The sequence below is a fragment of the Mus caroli genome, unplaced genomic scaffold, assembly GCF_978045245.1.
Source record: "Mus caroli unplaced genomic scaffold, Mus_caroli_1 scaffold_1, whole genome shotgun sequence".
Classification (NCBI taxonomy): domain Eukaryota; kingdom Metazoa; phylum Chordata; class Mammalia; order Rodentia; family Muridae; genus Mus; species Mus caroli.
Genome location: NW_028227256.1, coordinates 190,195,489 through 190,218,895, shown reverse-complemented (window position 1 = coordinate 190,218,895; position 23,407 = coordinate 190,195,489). Strand labels below are relative to the sequence as shown.

The following is a 23,407-nucleotide window of genomic DNA, read 5'->3' as shown; positions in this document are numbered from 1 at the left end:
CTGCTCCCTGTGCAGGGGTGCCCATGAGAGGGAAGAGCAGGAGTACTGGAGCCTGCTCCCTGTGCAGGGGTGCCCACGAGAGGGAAGAGCAGCAGTACTGTCTACCTGCTCCCTGTGCAGGGGTGCCCATGAGAGGGAAGAGCAGCAGTACTGTCTACCTGCTCCCTGTGCAGGGGTGCCCACGAGAGGGAAGAGCAGCAGTACTGTCTACCTGCTCCCTGTGCAGGGGTGCCCACGAGAGGGAAGAGCAGCAGTACTGTCTACCTGCTCCCTGTGCAGGGGTGCCCACGAGAGGGAAGAGCAGCAGTACTGTCTACCTGCTCCCTGTGCAGGGGTGCCCATGAAAGGGAAGAGCAGCAATACTGGAGCCTGCTTTTCTCCCACCCTGGGCCCCCGGAAGCATCTCTAGGAAGGAGGTGGCTTTTCAATCTTTGAATGAGTGAGCATTTATCATATTGATTTTTTTTTTTTTTTGAGACAGGGTTTCTCTGTGTAGCCCTGGCTGTCCTGGAACTCACTCTGTAGACCAGGCTGGCCTCGAACTCAGAAATCTGCCTGCCTCTGCCTCCCAAGTGCTGGGATTAAAGGCGTGCGCCACCAAGCCCAGCCATTTATCATATTGAGATTGTTGTTTATAAACCTTTGCTAGATACGCCCATTGGTGCCAAGGACAGTCAGAAGGAGGGATATAGGCACATGCAGAGACACACCATTTTCTCTGATTGGACAGTAAAATGCAAAAGAGCTACTGCCAAGACATTCTTTTGAAAAAAATTGGGCTTAAAAATGATCCCCTAACAGTGTCTGGGAAAGCAAATGACACTTTCTCAAGATTGACTTGAAAAAAATTTAAACTGTCATCTTGAAAATATCACCCATTTATTTATTTATTTATTTATTTATTTACTTATATGTGTTTGGTGTATGTATACATATGTAGCACACACATGTGTGTTTGCATGATGTAGAGACGAGAGGTCATTTATTTGTGTGTGTGTGTGTATTTGTTATGAATACACATGTATGTATGTGCACGTGGTTGTACTTGATATAGAGACCAGTGGTCATGTCTAGTGTATTCCTTTATTGGTATCTGCCTCATTTTTTGAGACAGAGCTACTCAGTGAACGTGGAAGCTACTGACTGGCAAGCTTAGCTGGACAGCAAGCCTTGGCACCTCCAGTTCTTGCCTCTACAGCTCTAGGATCACAGTCACACACACACACACACACACACACACACACACACACACACACACTCTTACAGGAGTGCTGGGATCTAAACTCTCCAGACCTGCACATGCTCTTTTAAAGATAGCCTGAAAGCCAAACAAATTTGATAAGAAAATAAAAATCTCCTCCTGCCTCACAAATGAGACATCACCCTAGCTTGCTAGCAAGGATGCCCATGGAGTCTCATTTCTGCTTGCTTGTCTTTACATAATTGGGATCAATCACAACATATTCAAATAACACTTCACTTCTCATAAGAGTTTACAATATCATTTAAAATTCCCTATGGTCCTTCTGAACGGCTACACCCCATTTCTTTAAAAATGCTCTCAAATGCTTGGTCATTTAGGGAAAGACTCACACATTCTGCTGATGGCTTTTCTTCCTCTTTCCATTTTACATTTCTTCTGTTAATTCTTAAATCTCTAGCTTGAGGCCTGAGTGCCTTTCCTGGTTCTGACCTGTCTTCATGACCTGTCTTCGTGTCCTGGTTCCAGACTCACCTTTCCAAGCAATGCTGGCTGCACCTCTCTGTCCAGTGTCCTTGGATCTCTGCATGGATGTCTAATGGAAGCGTCACACTTTCTGCTTCATGGCCTCTTCCTTGTAAATACTTCTCTCCCACTTCCCAGGCATCAGAACCTGCCTGTGCCTCCCTGTTTGCCCCCTTACCTTCCAGTAATAACATTTACAACCCAAGAGACTCTCTGACCTAGCTTGTTTTCTATAAAACACTGAACAAATACAGCTTGAGGAGGAAAGCATTTATTTTGCTCACATTGCTACGTGATCACAGTCCAGCATGAAGGGAAGTCAGGACAGGAGCTACTCAAGGCAGGACACTGAAGGCAGGACTTAAGCAGAGACCATGGTACAACATTGCTCACTGGCTTGTTCTTGGAGCTTTCTCACTTGCTTCCCAGGACCATCTGTCCAGGGGTAGTACCACCACAGTGGACTGGCCTCCTATATTACTGATCAAGAAGATGCTCCACAGACTTGCATACAGGTTGATCTAATGGGGCTTTTTCTCAATTGAGGTTCCCCTGCCCAGATAACTCTAGCTGTGTCAAACTAACAGAAAACTAACCAGGATACCTCTGTCCCTGACAGTTCACCCACCTGTGCCTCCCAACTAAGTTTGGCAAAGTCTGCAAATAAAAAACATAGATATCCAGTTAAAACTGAACTCTAACAAATGAATAATTTCCCTCAAACTGCATCTTATGCAATCTTTGGAGGGAAATTCACATTAATAGTCATTCACTGTTTCTATGTAATTCAAATGTTCCTTACGGGCCTTCTCCATTTGTTCTGACTGTACCTCAGCGCTCTTTGTCTGTCGTGAGCCACGGCAACCTCACAGTTGCCATGTCCCTCAGCCCCACTCTTCAGTGCCTTTGGATCACAGCTCTCATGATGTCATACTTCGCTTGCTAGTGCCCAGTTTCTCATGATGACACAGTGACGTCCATACCAGCCTTGCTGCATCTCACCACTGTCACTGCAGCTCTGGGCTCCAGTTCACATGCTGGCTTGGATGACACACCACACAAGTCCCCTCCCCACAGCTGACCCATTCCTGACCTCATCTGATTCCATCTTTCCAGCCACCACCAAGGCAAAGACCTCATGACCTTCTCTGTCAATCACTGGGAAGGGTCCCCTACTGATCAATGGCTCCAAACAAATGTCAAAAATTAGCAACATCATATGGCTGAAGCGAAGTTCATAAAAGGCCCCTGCTTATGGGTTCCTGTCTTGTTTCCTTTTCTATGTGCCTCACCTCTCGCTACTCCATAGCTAAGGTTGGCGATGTCCAACCACACATGAAATGACAATCAAGGCTTTAGTGCTCTTGATATCACAGTGCAACAGGCTGGCAAAGCCCTGTGCACACTGAAGCAGGAAGCTCTGAGCTGATGGAACCAGCATGGCAAGTTCCACTCACACTGGCCTGAGCCTGCTGCTCACACTCACACTCCCTCCAGTGCCCCTAGAAACCCTGCTGCTTTTCTACCCCAATGCTCAGCCTACCACACTTCTTGGGGCCTTCCAAGCTCTCAGTTTGGCTCTGCCTTCTCTGTGAGCATTTATGTGCCTGCTTGCTTCAAGAGAGGGACAGAGTGAGCGCCCTGTGCTCATTGTCACTAAGCATCTGTCTCAGTTCAGCACAATGGTCCTCTAAGACAAGGCTTATTCAGTCCCCTGAAGAAAACACCAGCATGATCCTCGATGACAGCAGATGCTGCTAATTATCCAACCTAGAACAATGGCCCAAAGGAGCATCTTATCCAAGCAAAGGCAAAGTGGCCTTCCAACTCAGCAAATACACGAAGGCATCTCGGAGCAAGCAGTAACCTGAATGCTTAGTGAGGACCTACATGTCATCCTATGAGGACACGTAGTGAGGCTATGGGGACGGGACTGAACTGCCCTGTGCTGGGATGGGGACGTTAGGCATGGGAGGAGTAGAAGTAAGAAGAAGAAGGGGGTGGTTTAATTAAAAATAAATATCATGATAAAGCAAAAAAAAAATGCACATGTGAAAAGGACAAAGACTACATCTAAGAAGCTGGTAAGAGGTTTCTAAAAGAATTCCAGAAGGAAGTCAGAAGAGAGTGCCACCATGATTTTGTCTTCGGGGGGACAGTGTGCTTTCTATCAGAGAGTGGCTGCCATGGCTTTGGGGGAGGCGGGCACACTTTCTAAATGCAACCTTTGATCAGCTCCAGAAAACAATTTATTAGGTTACTAAATTCATTTGTTTTTTAATGAAAGGCAACAGACTCTAATAGAAACCACGAGGCTGCATTTCCTTCAACAGGACAAATGCTGGGTTTTACATGTGCGTTCATCAGTTAGCAATGTAATTAGCATTTTATATTGTGGCTGCTGTCACCAAAAGTCTATAAGGTTTTAGCAAGTGGGGAAGGGAGGGATTCTATTTTGGGCACATGCTAAGCCCACTCAGTTATGATCACTGTCCCTTCTCATTCTTGGAGTCTGCACTTAAATTAAACAGAGAATGGGGGGTGGGATAATCTAATTGGAGGAAGGAACCATGCCAGCAGGTTATAAGTGACTGAACTGGTAAGATTGGAGTCTGACAGCATGGGCAGCTGTGTCCCAGTATTTTCTCTGTAGCCTCTGGCACGAACACTGGTATATTTCCCTTCATTACTGGAGCACTGGGCACACAGCACTGCTCGATAGCTACTCATCCTACAATCCCCCAGGTGCATCTCTATTTCCTCTGTAACCCTCGATGTGCATAGGGGAAGCTGTCTAGAGTCGCATGCTCCACAGGCAGCTCTTGAGGGCTGGGATAAGATTTGGTCTACCACAGCAACCCACTCCTGACAGAGCCTGTTCAACAGTCCTGGGTGAGAATGTACTAAAGGGCATCAGTGGACAATGAAGGTCTAGTTCTCAGTCCCATGTGATGCTCAAACCCTTTGTAGGAGGAAACTGATTGCAGTTCATTGAACAAAAGTGATTCTAAGGAGAAAGGAATTTTAAAAAGACCCAAGTGGGGTGTTTCCAGGGAACAAACAGCTTGGAATGTTGTATGCCTCATGGCCTAAAGGACAGGTTGACTCAAAGAACTTGTCATGTCCTTTTATAGACTAAGAGTTTCTTGGCAAGTTAATGTAGGATATCGAGCTTGGACCTACTTTGGGGGCTCAATCTGGTTCTTGGGAAGCACAGAGAAGGCTTTTTCTAGCCTGGACATCTTGAGAGCAACCAACACGTTTAATCCAAAGCTGCTGAGCTATATTTGAAGTCTAACTATGCTGCTAACTGGAGCAGGCTGGATGCCCAGAGGGCTAGATTTGGAGAAGCAATAACTAGTCAAATCAACAAGGTTATGAAGTTGCTGCCTCGTAAGAAGGCCGGTGTGCAGGGGAGGAGGGGTTGTTTGTCCTTCTCATCTCTCTTCAGGCTATTATCCTTCCATGCCCAAGTCTATCATACTGGTGTCTGTGGTGGGGCATTAAAAATCCCTTATCGTGAGCACACGAGAGATAGTGCTGGGCCTCAGGATGGATTTTCCAAAAGCTTAAATAATCTGTGGGGAAGTTGGTACAAGATGCCTGACTCCAAAGGGTTACATCTAATCCAAATTCAAAGGATTGGTCAGTGGTTACTCTTAGCTGTGCAAGAATCCTGGCTAGCCCAATGCCCTCACTGGTGAATTTAAAGGCAGAGATAAGAACCCCTTTCCTTCAGATACCCTACAACAATGTCTTCACTGTTCCTGTGTTTGGCCCACAACCTCAGGTCTCTGAGAGGAAGGAGTGAGGAGAAGCCAGGACTCGGATGTTGGGCTCTGTGGGTACCATGGTACCCAGCAGACCAGATACACTTGAGCTCCAACACAGACTCAACAGGCTTTCCTCACCATTTTCCAGCAAATGCTGAAGGAGTATACATCACCCTTGGGTTACCCTGAGCACAGTATAGCCAAGAGGGCAAGTTGACGAGGTGCCCCAGGAACAAGAAGGAAGCCATGCTTTGGGTGCTCCAAAATCAGACAGGAGCAAAATTAGGTTTTAAAAGTTTCATCCATCTCTACATAGTCAGCCTCTTCTTCATTCTAACATCACAGTAACTTCACACACAGTCAGCCTCTTCTTCATTCTAACATCGCAGTAACTTCATCCTCTTCATTCTAACATCACTTTAACTTCGTACCACCCATCTCACTTTTCTGGGAAATCAACCATGCGCTGAACATAAAGCATATGTCCACAATCTGCAGCAGTACCTGCAGCATCCCAACCCCACTTATCTCATTAATCATCAGTATTTCAATTTTAAAGCTGGGCAGGAATAGAGAGGCTGAACACAGAGGGATACTGGAACAGGACTTCACAAGTCTGGTGGGAGCAGAAGGTCTTGAGGTTGCTGGGATGGGACCCCATGGGCCTCAACCACTGTGAAGACTTTTCCTTGACTCTCTGAACTTCAACTGTCTCACTTAGAGACTGAGAGCAATAAAGCCAGTTTGCATGGTTCAATGAGGACGCATCTGCATGATATTGGACAACAGTCAGATATCTGTAAATAGTGATTATGCCATGATGTCTTGTCCCCTTAGAGAGATGTGTGCATTGGAGACCTATCCTGTGGCTGCCTCAGAAGTTTCCCCAGGGCCACTGATGGTCAAGCTCTCAAATATTGTCATGTTACACATGTCCCTGCTCTTCCCACATTCCTTCTTGCTGCATATGGTTAACTAGCCTCCCTGTTAACCAATGACAGATCCTACCTCTCCCAAGAGAAAACTGTCATTGGACTCCTTTGACTTTTTATATATCTCAAAGTGATGTGTTTCTCTCCATCCACCCACGTCTTTGTTCATTAAGCACCTAGATAACACGTCTCTTACCTGCTTACCCTGCCCACCACAGCCCAACCTCTACTTGCTGTAATTTTTATAAAGTACAATCTTAATGTTGCCCCTTCCCTACTTTCAATTCACCATGGGTCACCTGCCCCACTCCTGCAAGTGAAATCAACAACATCCTTTAATGAGATTCCTGAAGCCTATGGTTTGTCAACTCTCTCCCAGTGTCATCTCCCACCATGGCCCTTCCATGTGCCCCTGTCACACAGAGTGACTCAGAGTTTTCCCCTGTGAGTCACACCTGTCCCTGTGGATCACACCTGTCTCTCTCACACAGGCTGACCTCTGTCGGAATCCCGTTTTTACCCTGCTCCGTGTAACTCATTTTCAATTGTTTGGCTTCTTCTTGTGTATCATTTTATATAGGAAGCATTCCCATTTGAATCCTGAAACAGATGTCCCTTCTGATATATTCCAAATGATGGTTTGTTTACTCATCATTTCCAGTAGCCTGCAGCCCCTTGAAGAGAAAACCCCAAGGGCCTTAAACACCAATCGGTTCAAAGAAGGAACTTCAACCTTTGTTGGATGGATGAATGGATGGAGAAATGAGCCCGCCCCAAGGAGAAATCCTGGTTAAATGTGTCTGTCCAGTGACTAAGACAACCCCAAGTACAATACCAGGAGTACATCAAAACCAGGCAGCTCATACCTAGGATGGCCACCACCTCGTCATCCTGGATCACCTCCAGGGAGCCTGAGACCACGAAGCAGAGGCTGTCCACACTCTCTCCAGCATGGTAGATGAGGTCCCCTGGGGCACAGTGCACTGTCTGGAACTCCATGGCCAAGGCCCGCAGGCAGCCATCGCTGGCCAATCGGAAGGCAGGGTGTTCTTTGAACACTTTGCGGTTCAGGTGCACGCAAATGTCGGCTCGCATGTCCTTGGGGCAGATCTGCAGGACCTGGCCAGACAAGGAAGAGACAATGTGAGGTCCATTCCACAGCCTCCTTCCCTCCGCACCCCAGGCATGGGCCCGCACCCACGAGGCCAGACTGCACTCTTATGCCTCAGTTTCCTGGGCAAGCCAAGCAGTGTCTGGATTCTAGAACATTCTGCGGAATGCTCAGGATGCAGAGCTGGAAGTCAGGGCTAGGAGGGAATCGGGCATGGGAAAGGTCTCTAAGGAGATGCCATTTCAGCTGACAGCTTTAGAGTATGTCAGAGTGAACCTTGTGGGAGTAGAACATTCTAGGAGGATAAGCATACACAAAGGCTCTGTGGCAGTAGTCCACCCAGGTCAGAGGAGGCCTAGGCGACATCATACAGAGAAAACACCAAGCATGTGAGAAGTTTCCAAGTCACAGACTGTGACCAGTGGCACAGATCAGGGAGGCAATGTCAGCTGAGAACCCAGAGTGGGATTAGAGGCTTTGACTCTGGGTGGCAACACAAGAGTCAAAGGGAAGGGTGAGGAGGGGTGCTTGGCCTGGACTGGTCCAGTGCAGTCAGCAAGAAGTGGTCATGTTCAGGTTAATTCTACAAACAAGCAAATCAAATACACACACACACACACACACACATATACACATAGACATATACATACATATAGAAATATGTATGTGTATATATAAATGTAAATATACATGGTGTACAGCATGATATTTTGACATGCATACAATAATTAACATACATGAACAAAGTAATCAGTCTATCCATTTCATTTATTTGTCAATTCTTTATGCTGAGAATATTCTAAACATTCTCCCCTGATCATTTGGAAATACACAGTTATTACGAGTACAAAATTACAGCTAGGAGAAACCGCCTGGCATTCTATAACATAATGGGGTCACATTAGACTAGAGATTGTGTTCTGATTACATAGCTGGCATGACTTGCCGAAAAAGTGAATATGGGGTGGCATTTAAAGAGATGTATTTACACGAGATCTGCCAAAGACAAGCCTGTGAAAACTCCAGTATAGGTGGGAGAGGTGCTCCTGAGACCCACCATTAACCACGGAACTACTGGCACTTGATGGTTGCTGGGGAAGGATACTCACTCTTCTTTGGGAATGTCCTATTAGTAGGTAGCCATGCCTTAGTGAATGGACTCACCACACATCTATACAAGGTCATTAACTAGTTAGACGACTCAGTGGAATTATGGAGGAAGAGGAGGAGGAAGAGGAGGAGGAGGAAAAAAGAAGACAATGACACCAGACATGAAGTTGATAGAGACAGGCTGGTGGGTCCCTGAACAGTTAGAGGGAGGTAGTTGGGTATATCAAATAAAAAACATTATACACATGTGAGATATATATATAAAGTCACATTTTCCTGAGTGCTGACTGTCTGCCAGGAGTGGCTCAGCAAGTTACCCATTCAGGTAATATCTTTTTGTCAAGCGTCCACTGAGCACCAGGTAGCATCCTAGGTTCTACTGATGTGGTAGTTAAAGAACAGCTAGACAAAAAGTGCCTGCCCTCATCGAACTTATGACTAGTATGAAGAGGCAAGTAACAGGCAAAATAAATAAAACATAGCAGCAATTGCAGAGGACAATAAGGGAGACAGAGAGAACAGAGAACGGAGAGAACAGAGAACAAGAGGCGCTTGGTGTGCGTTTGCTAACTTGGTCCTCACAGAAACTCTAGGATGTGCTTTTAATTATATCAGCTCAGATGAGAAAGCTGAGACACAGGGAAGCCCAATGTTCCCCAGCCAGAAAACAGTATATTTTGGCTTCCACACTAGGTAGCTTGGCATCAAAGCCCAGTTATAGACTAAGCAATCCCAATGCCAGGCTGTGCCTTGCTGGGCTGTGCATTGCTTGTCTGTGACTCGCTGGGCTGTGTATCATTTGTCCGTGCCTCACAGGGTCAAGGTTGAGGCTCTGAGCTCAGTCCTGCTCTCAGCGCATGCCGACTGTGCGCTTGGCTCCTAATGCCAAGTCTTCCATTTTGTGTGTGGAATTTTGTGAGGTTTCCCATGATGCTTGTGTTAAAAGCCCTGGTACTTGTGGGTCCTTATTTAATGTCATCACAGAGCTTTCATGGTCCAGGATGTCATAGCTAGCTCAAAGGTCACAAAGGACACGTGGTCTTAAAGGTCATCTTACTTCAATGTGTTCCAAATGTGGAAACTGGGGCAAGAGAGACACATGATGTGCTCAAAGTAGCTGGCGAGTTACTGAGAGAAGAGGGAAGCGGGGGCTCCAGTGCTGCTTCTCTCCCCAGCAGCCACTGCATCCTTCCTCAGGCTGGGCTCTGCCATGAGATGCCACAGTCTTGTCTCTGGACCAGGAACTGAAATAGGTCCCAAAGCCCTTCAGGGAGGTAAGCAGTGACTAGGGAGGAATGTAAGCTGACAATGCAGTGTCCCAGGCAGTTTCCTACCCAGCCCTGCAGGGATGGGGACAGGGAAGGGATTTTCCCAGACAGCAGGATCTACAGAGTCATTCTAGTGCCTGGGAAAAAGGAGCTTCAGGGCAAAGATCAAAGTTCTTTCTGCTCCATCAGCTGCCAGGCACGCACAGTACCAGCAGGCATTGTTGTCAGTGCTGAGCAGGGAGAACAGGCATAGGTGGGGCAGGGAGCTGGCAAAGTTGGGAGCCAAGCAGTGCCAATCCCTGCCCTGCCCATGCAGGAAGTGTGAGCCTCCTCCTTCCTCCTTCCAGTGTATGCTTTACATCTAGAAGAGGCAGAGCCTGCAAGATGGCTCAGTGGTGTTAGAGCCACACCACTAAGCTTGAGGACCTAAATTCCATCCCTGGGATCCACATAATAGGAAAGAATAGTCTCCAGCAAGACATACCATGGCATAGTACACACACACACACACACACACATGCATGTACACACACATGCATATACACATGCATGCATTCACATGCATACACACACATGCACATGTACAGGCACAGATGCACACATATGCATACTCTTTCACACATGCTTATGCATATACACACATCTACACACATGTATGCTACACATGCACACACTTTCACACATGCATGCACACACATGCACACATGCATGCACACACATGCATGCACACACATGCACACACATGATTCACACAGAGATGCACATACTTGCACACATATGCATGCCCATTCACACATATATATACACACATGCATACACATGCATGCACACATATCTATACACATACATGCACACATATGCACACACTTTCACACATGCATGCACACACATGCACACACACATGATGCACACACACACATGATGCACACACTTGCACACACATGCATGCACACATATCCACATACATATATACGTGCATGCACATATATCTACACACATGCATGCATACACGTGCACACACATGTACACACATAGATGCACACACTTGCACACACACTCATTCACACGCACATGCATGCACATGTACACAGTAAAATGTAGTTAAAAAAATTAAAGGAAGGAGGATGATAGGAAAAGAACAGGTTTTGGAACCAGATGAAAACCAGGTCCAGATTCCAGAGTTACCCTAGACCTGGGGGAGAGGAAGGAGCTGGGCCTCTGGCCTTCCTCCTCACTTACCAGAGTTTCTAGACACACCCTCCCCTGGGGGAAGTGAAGGCCACTCTAGTACAGTGCAAACTAACAGTGGTTCTTCCTGCTTTTCCCCAACAAGCTTTTGCCATGTAGCTCAGGCTGGCCTCAGACTCACAGATGCCCAAGTCTGTGATCACTGCTCTGCACTACCACACCTGGAACATGTTTGTTCTCAGTGCACACTCAAGGCAGGAAGGCTGGTGGCTGACCTCACAACCAGATCAATCTGGATTTCAATGTGTCCACAGATACTTTTGCCACAGTGCTACCATTTTCCTAATTCTATGGTGAAAGAAGCCATATGCCTCAGGTAGAGAGATGGGGTTTGGCAATGAGGGAAGTGGAGTCGGAGAGACTGGGAACAAAGAAACCAAGCTGAGGACGAGGCTTAGATCATAGGAAACACATGAAGCAGGAGCTGGGGATGTGTCTCTGAGTGTATCTAGCATGCATAAGGGGCGTGGTGGTGTTGACCTGTAACCCCAGAACAAGGGAGGCACAGGAAAACCAGAGTTCAAGATCAGCTACATAGAGACCCCCAGGCTAACCTGGGCTACATGATGTGACTCCCAGACTAACCTGGGCTATATAATGTGTCTTAGAGGGAGTGGGGGGTACAAAGATAAGCCATAAATGAGCCCTCTGTGTCTTTTCTCTGTTCCTTCTGACATGAATCTGGAGTAACACAAGTGTTAGAGAACAACAGTACTCATGAGGGTCTGCTACACACTGAGCAATAGTCACCAACTGATAACTAAGGTGCAGAGTTGTGCCACTATTGCCTGGACTTGTCTGAAGCACACACAATCTTACCAGGTAATTACTGAGCCTGTCCATCACCCCCAGTGCTCATGGCCCAGGGATGGTGGTCAGGAGTCTAGTTTTAATGACAACACCATAGGATTCTTATCAGAACCGAAAGGAGGAAAAGACAGGTGAGCAGTGATCTTAGGAGATGCCATACATTTACAAAAAATGTAAAACCCACTATATGGGGAAGACCAAACATAACCAAGGTAAGTCATATTTAATGCAGTATTTCTTTAAGAAAGTCAAGGTTCATTTTTTTCAAGGCCATGCTGAACAAAAAGTATCAACGTTTGAAAAGAGGCAAGGTTGGCAAGCAGGGGGCCTGCTGGGAGCCTGGGGCAGAAGGAACAGCCTCCTGTTCAGGGCTTTTATCTCATCATTGCCCAAGACAGTGGGACATCTGTTCCCCTAGCCCCAGGAAATACACCATGCCTTTGATTTCTTAAATGATGGCTCTTAACTTCTAGTCCTTAGGTAAAGACAACAGAGAAGCCACCTGAACCCCTGGAAGAAGGACCTAAGACTCCCAGATGCCTCTGGAGAGTTCTGAGCCCGGCCCACTGGGGAAAGCTAGGGGGCAGGTGGTACCACGGAGTCTCCCATTCTTACCTTCTCTGTGTCGATGCCTCGGGACATGGACCAGGTGGACACAATGTAGTCCATGACCCGCTCGCTCAGCCCTTTGGGAACCTGGTAGAGCTTCAGGAAATCCCGGACACTGTTGAGCATCTCGTGGTACCTGTTGGTGTTGGCATACATCTGCTGGAAAATGGTTGTCACGTTCCCAAAGATGGTGGCATACAGAAGAGCTGGAGACAAAGAGAAGAACGACGTGTGAGTGCTCCACGAAGGCTTCATCAGCCAAACTACAGAGTGTGCAGCTCCCTCAGAGAAGGCTTGCAGCTGGAGCTGCGTTCCCTGGTAGAGTGTCCAGTCCTCAGGAGAGCCTCACATCTCAAGCTGAAGAGTTTGTAACAGCAGACAATTAGGACCAATGGAGGGAGTGTTAGGCGGGTCCAGAATGAGACCTGGTGCAGCTAGCACCTCAGACACATGTAGCAAGAAAGAAACTTGTCACAGAAAATCTGAGCCTGAGGTTACCAGCCAAGAGTGTGTCCATACCCCATGCCTGAGGCCACCAGCCAAGTGTGAGTCCATGTGCCTACAAGAGTGCAAATTCAAGCTATGAGCAGCAATCTACCAAGCTCTGTTGTGTGCCAAGCGCCATGCTATCTAGGGCAATTGAATGGTAAGTAAGACCCAGCCTGGTCCGTATAGAACCACACAGTAAGGAGGAGTTGATCAGGATGTCACCACAGATACCTATGATAGTGAGTCTGCAGAGGGCCTAAAAGGATAACAGTGGTAAGATGAAGTAAACCTTGTTGTCCCCAAGTCAATTTTGGTCATGGTGCTCTATCTTAGGGATTCTATTGGTAAGAATAGAATACACATTGGTACATGCATCAGAAATGTAAAACTCACTATTCTTAAAACATATTTTTGCCGGGTGTGGTGGTGTACAACTTTAATCCCAGCACTTGGGAGGCAGAGACAGGTGGATTTCTGAGTTCGAGGCCAGCCTGGTCTACAAAGTGAGTTCCAGGTCACCCAGGGCTACACAGAGAAACCCTGTCTCAAAAGATAAACATTGCTAGGGGTAGTCCATGCCTTTAATCCCAGCACTTGGTGGATGGATCTCCATGAGTTCTAAGACAACCTGGTTTACATAGCAAGTTCCAGGCCTGCCAGGGCTTCAGAGCAGACCTTGTCTCAGCATAATAATAGTAATGTTTAAAGTAGCTGCACGTTTTACATTCCTATAGTACGTGAGGGTTCCGGTGCACTGTATCCATACCATACCCTCTGCTCCTTTATCATGCTCTATTATAACCTGCCTTTCATGTCACCATCTGTGACCATGAGTTTGAACTGTCAACTTGACCCAACCTAGAATCACTTGGGGAGAGGTCTCACTGGGAGACTGTCTGAGGTTATCTTAATTAAATCAACTACGTGTGGAGTTCCAGTTCAGTGAGGGCAGCACTATGTAGTGAGAATTCTGAAATTTTGGTTTCCTAAAAATATAACACAGAAATATTATAAGAATATGTTTTTGGTTTAATCCCATGTGTGGGGCCATGGGTCTGCTTTGCAGCCGCTAACTGTGATTTACCTTGTGGTCTAGCAGAGGCATGCTTTTGCCAGAAGCAGAGAATTTCTATGGTTGTGCGAAGTTTAGAATTCTGGGATCTTTTCAGAGTATATAAATACTCTGATGGGTGGGCGGTTATTGGTTGAGGGGGATTGGTTGAAGTTTGTTAGCCATCATGCTCAAAGAAGAAATGTGAAGGAAGAAATTAGACTTCAGGGTCTTTATCTCTTTTTCTTCCCTCTATCCTTTCTGTCTTATCTAGTGATGGGGGTAAAACTAGGTGGCTAAAGGGTGGGAAAAAGAACCCACAACTCAGAAAAGTCCAGCTATTGCATAGGCAGGAAACCCTAAACTGTAGATAAGTGGAGACATTAACATGAGCACAAGCCAGTGAGCATGCTTGCATGCATTCATTTCTCCTTGCTCTTGACTGTGGATATTACACAGCTATGTGTTTGAAGTTCCTGCCTTGACTTCTCTACAATGATGGGCTGCAGTCTGGAACTGTGACCTGAAATGAACCCATTTCTCTTCTAGGTTGCCTTTATCAAGTATTTTGTCATGGCAACAGAAATAAAGCCACACCATCACACTAGTGAGCATGAACCAAGATCTCAATGTGGATTTTACTTATTTTCCCACAAATGCTAATAGAATTGAGCATTCTCCCAAGTGCTTGGTGGCCACTTGTATGTCTTCTCTAGACAAATGACCATTCAAGTATTTTCCAGTTTTTATTTGTATTACTTTGTCTTTTTGGTCAAGTTACAAGAGTCCTTTTTACATACTGAATTCAAGTTTCTTAGTAGGCATGTGTTCTGTGAATAATTTCCTACTTGAACTTTTCCTTTCTTTTTTCCCACATGCGTGGGTACAGAGATCTAATATCTTCAACATTCTACAAATGTAAAAAGTATTTTATTGTGTGTGTGTGGGGGGGTGACACATGCCATGTGCATGTGGAAGCCAAAAGATAACTTCAGGTGTCAGTTCTCTCAATCTAAAATGCCCACCCAGGGATTTGAACTTAGGTGTTTATGCTTGGCAGTAAGAGCCTTTACCTACAGAGCAACCTTGCCAGGGTTTATTTCTTTCATTTATTTATTTATTTATTTATTTATTTATTTATTTATTTATTTATTTATTTATTGACAAGGTCTCTCACTGATCCTATAGCTCAGTGATTTGGCTAGACCGACTAGAGGCCGAGCCCTACGAAGCCCCCTGTCTTTGCCTCTCAGGCACTAAGACAGTAGACACCATCACACTAAGTAGATGCCAGGGAGCCTAGCGCAGGGCCTCATGTTTATGTGATAAACACTTCACGTGTTCCATTTTCACTTTCTTTACAGTATCATTTTTGTAGGAAGAAGGTTTCAGCTTTGACATATTTTGTCTATTTTTCTTTTGTATTCTTTTTCTTCTTGTTTCTTATATTCAGAACAGTCAGTCTGCGTATACATTGTTACGTACATAAGTATTATGTATTCTTTCCCTTAAAAAGGAGCAAACACTATATTTGGAGATAAGTAGATATTGGGTCACGGGGTCACAGGCCACTATGAAGACGGGAAGTTCCAGCCATAGTCGGCTTACTTTCCCCCTACTTGTTACACTTTCTATAGCTTGAAGATGGGCAACTGCCACAGAGAACATGCATCCATTGTTCCGTGTTACATTCATGTAGCCAGTGCCCTGTTCAGAATACAGAACCATTCCGTCACTAGGGTGCTCCCTCATGCAACCCCTGTCTAGCCACACTCCTTCCCTGACAACCGTGCCCCCTCTTCTTTACTATGACTGTCATTTTAAGATGTAGCATCAATGGAGTCTGAGTGTGGGACCTGCTGGGCACGGCATTTCCCTCGGCAGATGCTGGGAAGGTGCACCTGTGCTGCTGCACGTGGTGATAGTACCTTCCTTTAGCTGGTGGATTCTCTTCCTCTACACAGATAACACCACAATGGCTCCCTTCAGTCCAAGGCTTAGGAGACAAACTTAGGACAGGAAAGCATGGGAGGGAAATGCAAGGAGCCTATGGTCAGAAAAGGACTAAAGATACAAACCCGCCTGGCTGTAAACAAGCATGGGATAAGTGGGAACTGGGAAGGTCCCAGGGGCTGATGTCCATGGGAACAGTGCACCCAACACTCTGTTCTCTGGATGCGCCTTTCTTTTGAAGGTGCGATGCCTCCTCTCACTCCTTTAGAGGAAGCTAGGGACACCTGTGCTGAAGTTTCCTCATCTCTGCTTGCCTTTTCTGCCTCTTTTATTTGTGTGCATGCTTGTCTGTCATTCATATCAGAAACACATGGAGACCCTTAGGTGCCACACATTATTAGAGCAGGGCCCAGAACAAGAATTCAGAGTTTTATGTGACTGGGTGGGAGCTCTGCTGATCACCTGGTTGCGGTCAGTGTTGGAGCACCTACAACTTTTGGTTAAGGTACCTGAACTGCTCTATGGCATTCTGTGTATTTTAGTGCCTTGTTTTTTTTCCAGAATGTGTTGTCAAAGTGTGGGGACATAAAGGCTATTTTATGCCCCTGCCCCAGACTGCTTGGACTTGTGTGACCTGTGGCCTCTTCTGGAACTCAAGAGCTCAGAGGAAGGATCTGTTCACTTGCTAAGGCACACTTTTAGGATCCACCCCTTTATCCCTCTTCCTCCTCCTCCTCCTCCTCTTCCTTTTCCTCCTCTTTTCCACCTCCCCTCCCCCATCTCTCCCAGCTTTGGCTACCCTACTAGTCCAGGATCCCAGCACCATAAGAAAACAGCCAAAAAGATTATAGCTGTATATTTTCTTTCATTTCTTTTCTTTCCCAGAGAAAGACTGCTGTTACATGATTTTCTCACATAATGAAACCTCCATCCTTCTCATCTGGAGAAAATCACTTCTGAATATAGAAGGGCTAAAGAGTATGAACAGAAATGAGGATGGGAGGGAGTGCGGCCTGGGAGCCACAGTCCGTCCTTAACTAACACACTTGTTCTGCAGAACAGCAATTCCTCTGAACTAGCTACTTTTCTCTCACTGATCAAACACCATGACTAAGACAACTTACAGAAGGATGGGTTTATCTGGGCTGATGGTTCCAGAGAGATGATAGTCCACCACCATGATGATGGGAGGTATGACAGCAGGCAGGCATGGTGGCTGGAACAACCAAGGAAGGCTTATGTCTTGAGCCACAAGCATGAAGCAGAGATAGCTTTGAACTCTCAAAGTCTACCTCCAGTGACATTTATCCTCTAACCAGGCCTCACCTCCTGAATGAATCTCCAAAACAGTGCCACCAACTGTGGACTGAGTGTTCAAAAGTTTGAGCCTACATGGGTAATTACCATTCAAACCACCACACTTAATTCTGTTAATGCTGTTTTCTGTCTTTACTATTTGTCTTAGTTAAGGCTTTACTGCTGTGAACAGACACCATGACCAAGGCAGCTCTTACAAGGACACCTTTTAATTGGGGGCTGGTTTATAGGTTCAGAGTTTCAGTCCATTATCATCAAGGTGGGAACATGGAAGTATCTAGGCAGGCACAGTGCAGGAGCTGCTGAGAGCTCTTCATCTGAAGGCTCTAGCAGAATACTGACTTACAGGTAGCTATGGTGAAGGTCTTAGGCTCCCACCTATAGTTATACATTTGCTTCAACAAGGCCATACCTACTCTACCAAGGCCATACCTACTCCAGCAAGGCCATACCTATTCCAATAGGGTCACACCTTTAAATCCTGCCACTCCCTGGGTCGGGGATATACAAACCATCACACTATTGATATTGCTTCTGTTCATTCTAGTGTGACAGTTATGGACAATGGGTAGAAACATGTTCCTATCTTTAACTCTCAGTGTCTGGACAGAAATGAGTGGCAACCATGAGAAGAGAGGGAGCTGCTGCTCACTGCTTGCCAGCAGGTCCACCCCATGGAGAGGAGTCACCCAGAACACAGACTCTGCCTTAAAGTTTAAAAAGTTCTGTTCTGAGTCCCAGGCCCACTGCTAACCTAGGGCAACCACCTGCCCTCTCAAAGTGTCTTCATATACTGTAGAGTTCCTGTTTGGTTTAAAGTCAAGCTTTTGAGGGAAGGTCTCACTAATGGCTCAGAGTGGCCTGAAATCCACTATATTATGCTATCCTAGAACTTACAATAGATAGCCCTGCCTTAGTCTCTCAAGTGCTACAATGACTAGTGAATATCACACAATTGGCTCAGTTATAATTTTAATAAATAGGTTAATGTTGTAAGTGCCTATAGCAGGACCCAGGACCCATGCAACACTGAGCCATACTTAGCAGCAGGATTGCCACAGTCTACACAGTCTGTAGACCTGGCAATGATCCTTCAGAAATGATCCTTCAGAAATGTAATCATCCAATATTTTAGTGCAACAAACTACACTGACTATTCAGGAGTGTTGTATCCAGTCCTAGGAGGAAATACATTACAGAGGATGTCCTGGGCTCTGAGGTGAAGCCAGCCTTTGTAGGGTCTCCTGTGATTTACATGTAAAATGTTTCCCATAGATTCATATGTTTGAACACTTCTGTTTGGGAAGGTGGTGGAGCCTCAAGGAGCTGGAGCCTTGCTGGAGAAACTGGGTCAGCATGTACCCTGAGATTTCATGGCCAGCTCCACCTGCTGTTGTTGTCTCTCTGGCTTCCTACTGCAGGCACAGCATGTGCACTGTGACTAGCTGCCTCAAGCTCCTGCTGTCATTATGTCCCCACTGCGATGGACTGTAGCCCGTCAAACTGTAAGCCAGAGTAAATACTTCCTCCCTGAAGTTGCTTCTTATCACGTGTTTTGTCATTGCATCCCGAAAGGGAACTGGTGCAGTTGTACTGACTCACATCAACAAGTCAACAGAGTGAGCACCAGAGCGAAGCTGGTGACTTGCTCCATAGTCAACCTTAGCATTCTTTTCTACATCATCCAATGTTTATAGCTGCACCTCAGTTGCTCCCTGCCCCCTGGGTCTTGGCTATAATCAATCTCCCTTCCAGTACTATGCTAGTCTGTACTTTTCTTCATATACGCTTTCTGATTTGCAGAGATTACAGTTGAGTTATTTTAGAGGGTTCTTCCTCTGCATTTAGCAGTCACTTAATAAATGCTGTAGATGAACGGCTAAAGGGCTGTCTCTAAGAGGTTAGTTTGTGTGTGTTCACACAGACCAGCAAGACCATCTTACCTTGGTCTATGGGAGGAATGCAGATTCTTTTTCTCCCACTCCAGAGCTAATGGGTCTCTGGATCGAGGCTCAGGACTGTGTTTCCATAGACTCCTCAGGCAGCTCTGAGCATGCTAAGTTTGAGAAGCTCTGCCTGCGCACATGAGACTGCTGTTTCACTGGTGGACTGAGTGCTATGCACTATGCCAGTGATTGATTGACACAGGAAGGTTACTCGGCCACAGTCAGAGTTCAGAAAGCCTCAGCTAATATCACTCCACAGAATTAGAGCCACACAGCCAAGGGTCGAGACAGAACCCCACAGCAGGCAACACCCCCATGAGCTGGACACTGGGTGGACTTGACTATACTCACTCTGTATTTCCTGCCAGGTCTGGCCTCATGCACCTCTACCTGCCCAGACACTGCCCAGCTCAGAAAGTGGTTCTCAAGATGGAGACTATAAAATATACCTACTTCCCTCTTTATACCAAGAAACTCCCAAAAACTCATTTAATACCATGCTAAATATAGTACAAATGCCTAAATCACCTCAGACTCCATGCACTAGGGAATGCCATTTAGCAAGCACAGTTCTTACCAAGAGATAGAAGGTCATTTCCAGCCACTTCTAGTCTATTGAATGAAATAACAGTGCCCACAGCATTATAAGCTATTAACAATACACTGAACCACTTTGCTGACCAGCATTTTAATAGCCCTGCAGATAAAAGAACAATTTCCACAGGCAAACACTCCTGTGAAGGACCTAAGATGGTCAGACACTGGTCGTAAGGGTCTCCCAGTGATTCACTTCTTTGGCTTGGCTTGCTGAGTCACAGGTGGACCCCTGGTTAAAAGGCACATGCTGAAAGCTAGCTTGTTGCCTGCAAGGTTTACAAGTTCCACATCCTGGCTCATTCTGTGATGAGAGCTGAGGTTGTTCCCACACTAATTAACAAAGCTGCCTGGAAGAACACTTAATTTTTAAGCTGTTTAAACACACAGGACCTCAGGCCTACTTTCCAATGGCAGCCATACCTAAAGCTCTCAAAACCCCGGACTTTCCCTCCCACATCTCAAAACAAAGAAAAGTGGAAGACTTCTCAGAAGACACAGTTCTCTCCCTGACCACCTGGACATCACAGTGACTGTGCGATGGCAGTTAGCGAAATGCCTCTCCCACTCACAGCATGAGGGAGAGATTAAACCACATTGACAACTGATGGCTCTGCTCTTGGTCCCTCAAGTATGTTGTGATTTTCTGCACTGACCAGCATTGATCAGGTTTCAAAGTGTCACTTATTTGCTACATGACAGAGTAGTTCATGGTGCTTCTTTTCACAGAATCACCACATAATAATCACCCAGACTGAGGATCACTTAGGCTGCTGACCTCACACGATGCCTGATCTCTGTAAACTTTCCACCCTACAGAACTCCTCTCTCTGCCTGAGCCAGCAGTTCTAACTCTGTTGTTGAAATTCTGTGAGGCAGGAGACTGCCTCCTTTGGACACAGAGGACCACATAGTGATCCAGAGAGTATAAGAAGAAATGATACCACCAGCTACAATTACAGTGTTTACATAGCTGCTGCTGCATATAAGCCTTTGTTCTGGGCACTTGTGTAGTCATGCAAGATGCTATCTTTATTGTATTGATACTGAGTGAAAAGAGACCAAGTGATTCAACAAAGCCATAGAGACAGCAACAAACAGATGTGGACTCACACCTGAGCCAGCCACAAACAGACGAGGATTCACACCTGAGCCTGCGAGAAACAGGTGAGAACTCACACCAGAGCCAACAAGAAAAAGATGAGGACTCACACCTGAGCCAGCCAGAAACAGGTCTGAGACAGCAAGGAACAGAGGATTCAAACCTGAACAAGTAGCTTGTAAAATACTCACAGCACAGCACCAAACACGCCTCTATCCACTAGACATACATACCGGAGGGGGGGGGCACAGATACTGTCCTGGTGTTTCATATGCACGTATACACTAACACATACATTAGTGAGGTTCTTATGTCCAGTGAGGTGGGATCTACCATTAGTCTTATTGCTAGAGACAGATGAGCCCATGTTTGTTAGAACAGCAACAGAAAATGGATATAGAGCACACAGATAAAAGCATGCCATCCAGTTTTTCATCCAAGTGACAGTCAACAAGAAGGGACTTGGGAGCCATGGGTTTTATGAGTCCCTGGAGTAGTCTGAGCCTCACTTTGGTTTACCTGCACTCTCTAGCTGAGCACTGGCCATAGTTCTTCAAGCACCGTTTGAGGGAAGTGAACCTAACTGTCCACATGGGAGAGTCAAGGGCTTGGGCACCTGTGGACCAACCAGTGTAGGAGGGAACCCTGATAAAATACTCACAACATACTCAAAGGTGAACCACAACATCCCTTTTAGACAGCATCGGAAAGCAAGATGGACTATTCAAGAACAGAAGGAAAAAGAGAAAAGAGAGAGCTAGAGATGGGAGGCTGGAAGTTCATCTTCATTTCACGCCCTACAAATGGCGCCTCTCCAGCCTATCTATGGGAGCCATGACCTCACAGTTCCTGGAAGGACAATCCTTCCACTTCTCTTTCAATCCTTGGATTTCAACTCCACTCCAAGAAGATCTTCTGAGCTAATGAGCCTCCTGCAGCTGATGGTGTCTTCGTTAGGGTTTCATTGTTGGGAAGAGACACCATGACTATGACGATTCTTAAAAAGGAAGGCATTTCATTGGGGCTGGTTTACAGTTCAGAGGTTCAGTCCATTATCCTCATGGTGGAGAGCATGGCAGCATGCAGGCAGACATGATGCTCGAGAGGGAGCTGAGAGTTCCACATTGTATCAGCTGACAGTAGGAAGAGAGTAAGACTCTGGGCCTGGTTTAAGCATCTGAGACTTCAACGCCCATCCCCACTTGCTTCAACAAGCCACTCCTATTCCCACCAGGCCACACCTTATAATATAATAGTGCCACTCCCTATGGGCCTATGCAGGCCACTGTCATTCAAACTACCACAGAGAGGAAAGGTAAAAGTTCTCTAAGGACAGACTTGTCTGGGCTGAGACAGTGCTACTCACATGCAACCCTGACTTCTGGTGTGAAGAAGAAATGATAGAGCCAAGCATGAAGAGAGGGCTCTGAGGGTGGGCAAGCCTGACCGTAAGCTGTTCCACTGGGGCTGGGACAAACGTGCCCTGGAGTTGGCAGGAGTGAGCACAGAAGTGCTAACGCTTTAGTCAGTGAGTGTGAGTGTGTGTGTGGGGGGGTACCTTTACCCGAGCTATGTACCGTGGCCAGCACATAGTGCCTGACTCGGACTAAGTGGCTACATCAGAACACAATAGACTGGCTGGCTTAGACAAGTGTCATGTATTTCTCACAGCTCCGGAAGCTTGGGGCCCCAAGGTCAGAATGTGACTAAGTACTCTGATCTTCACATAGCAGAGCGCGGAGTCATTTCTCTGTCTCTTCCCATAAGGGCATCAATCTCTTCAAAAGAGTTCTACTGCCATGGCCTATGGTGATTATAAAAGTGAGACCATCTTCTAACTAATGTCTTAATAATGCACTTCTGCCTCTCTAAGACAGTATGTCCACACAGATGACTCCTCCCCTGTCAGTCATTAGGATACTCTGCAGCCTTTTGTTAAGCAGGTGGTAGGAGGGTGCTAAGAGATCAACCCTGTGGTGACCAGGGATAGCAGGTTACCTCTAGCTTTTCCTTTACTCATCAGCTCCACAAATGGTGAAGAGCTGCTCCTACCAGGCAAAGATTAGCCTTCAGCTCCTGCATCCCATTACGTCTGGTCCTGAGAGAATAAAGGACAGTGTGCAGCCAAGGTGCTGTGAAGGGGTGCCGGCCCTATACTAGAGATGATAGATGTTGGCAGGACACCCATCCCACTCAGAGAGGTTACTGAAAGGTAAGTGGGCATTTGGATGACGGGGGGAGGGGGGGAAGAGCACTGGTTCAGAGCCTGGTGACACAGGATACACTGAGGTAAGATGAGAACTGAGGGCAGAAAGCTGGTAGGGTGGGTATGAAGCCTAATGTAGTTATCAGGAGCTGCTTACAATCC

General features: G+C 46.3%; 1 protein-coding gene across 4 annotated transcripts in view; it reads right to left on the bottom strand.

The window, feature by feature from the left end:
- Kcnh1 (potassium voltage-gated channel subfamily H member 1) overlaps positions 1 to 23,407 on the bottom strand; it is a 308,814-nt gene that overhangs the window by 76,599 nt on the left and 208,808 nt on the right. For all 4 annotated transcript variants that reach the window (XR_003837613.2, XM_021160418.2, XM_021160427.2 and 1 more), the window contains 2 exons: positions 12,594 to 12,793; positions 7,298 to 7,550 (listed from right to left, as the gene is read on the bottom strand). Coding sequence is in view for 3 of the 4 variants with exons in the window: in XM_021160418.2 (XP_021016077.1) it covers positions 7,298 to 7,550; positions 12,594 to 12,793 (453 nt within the window). In the remaining variant the exon portion in view is untranslated. The remainder of the gene's footprint in view (positions 1 to 7,297; positions 7,551 to 12,593; positions 12,794 to 23,407) is intronic.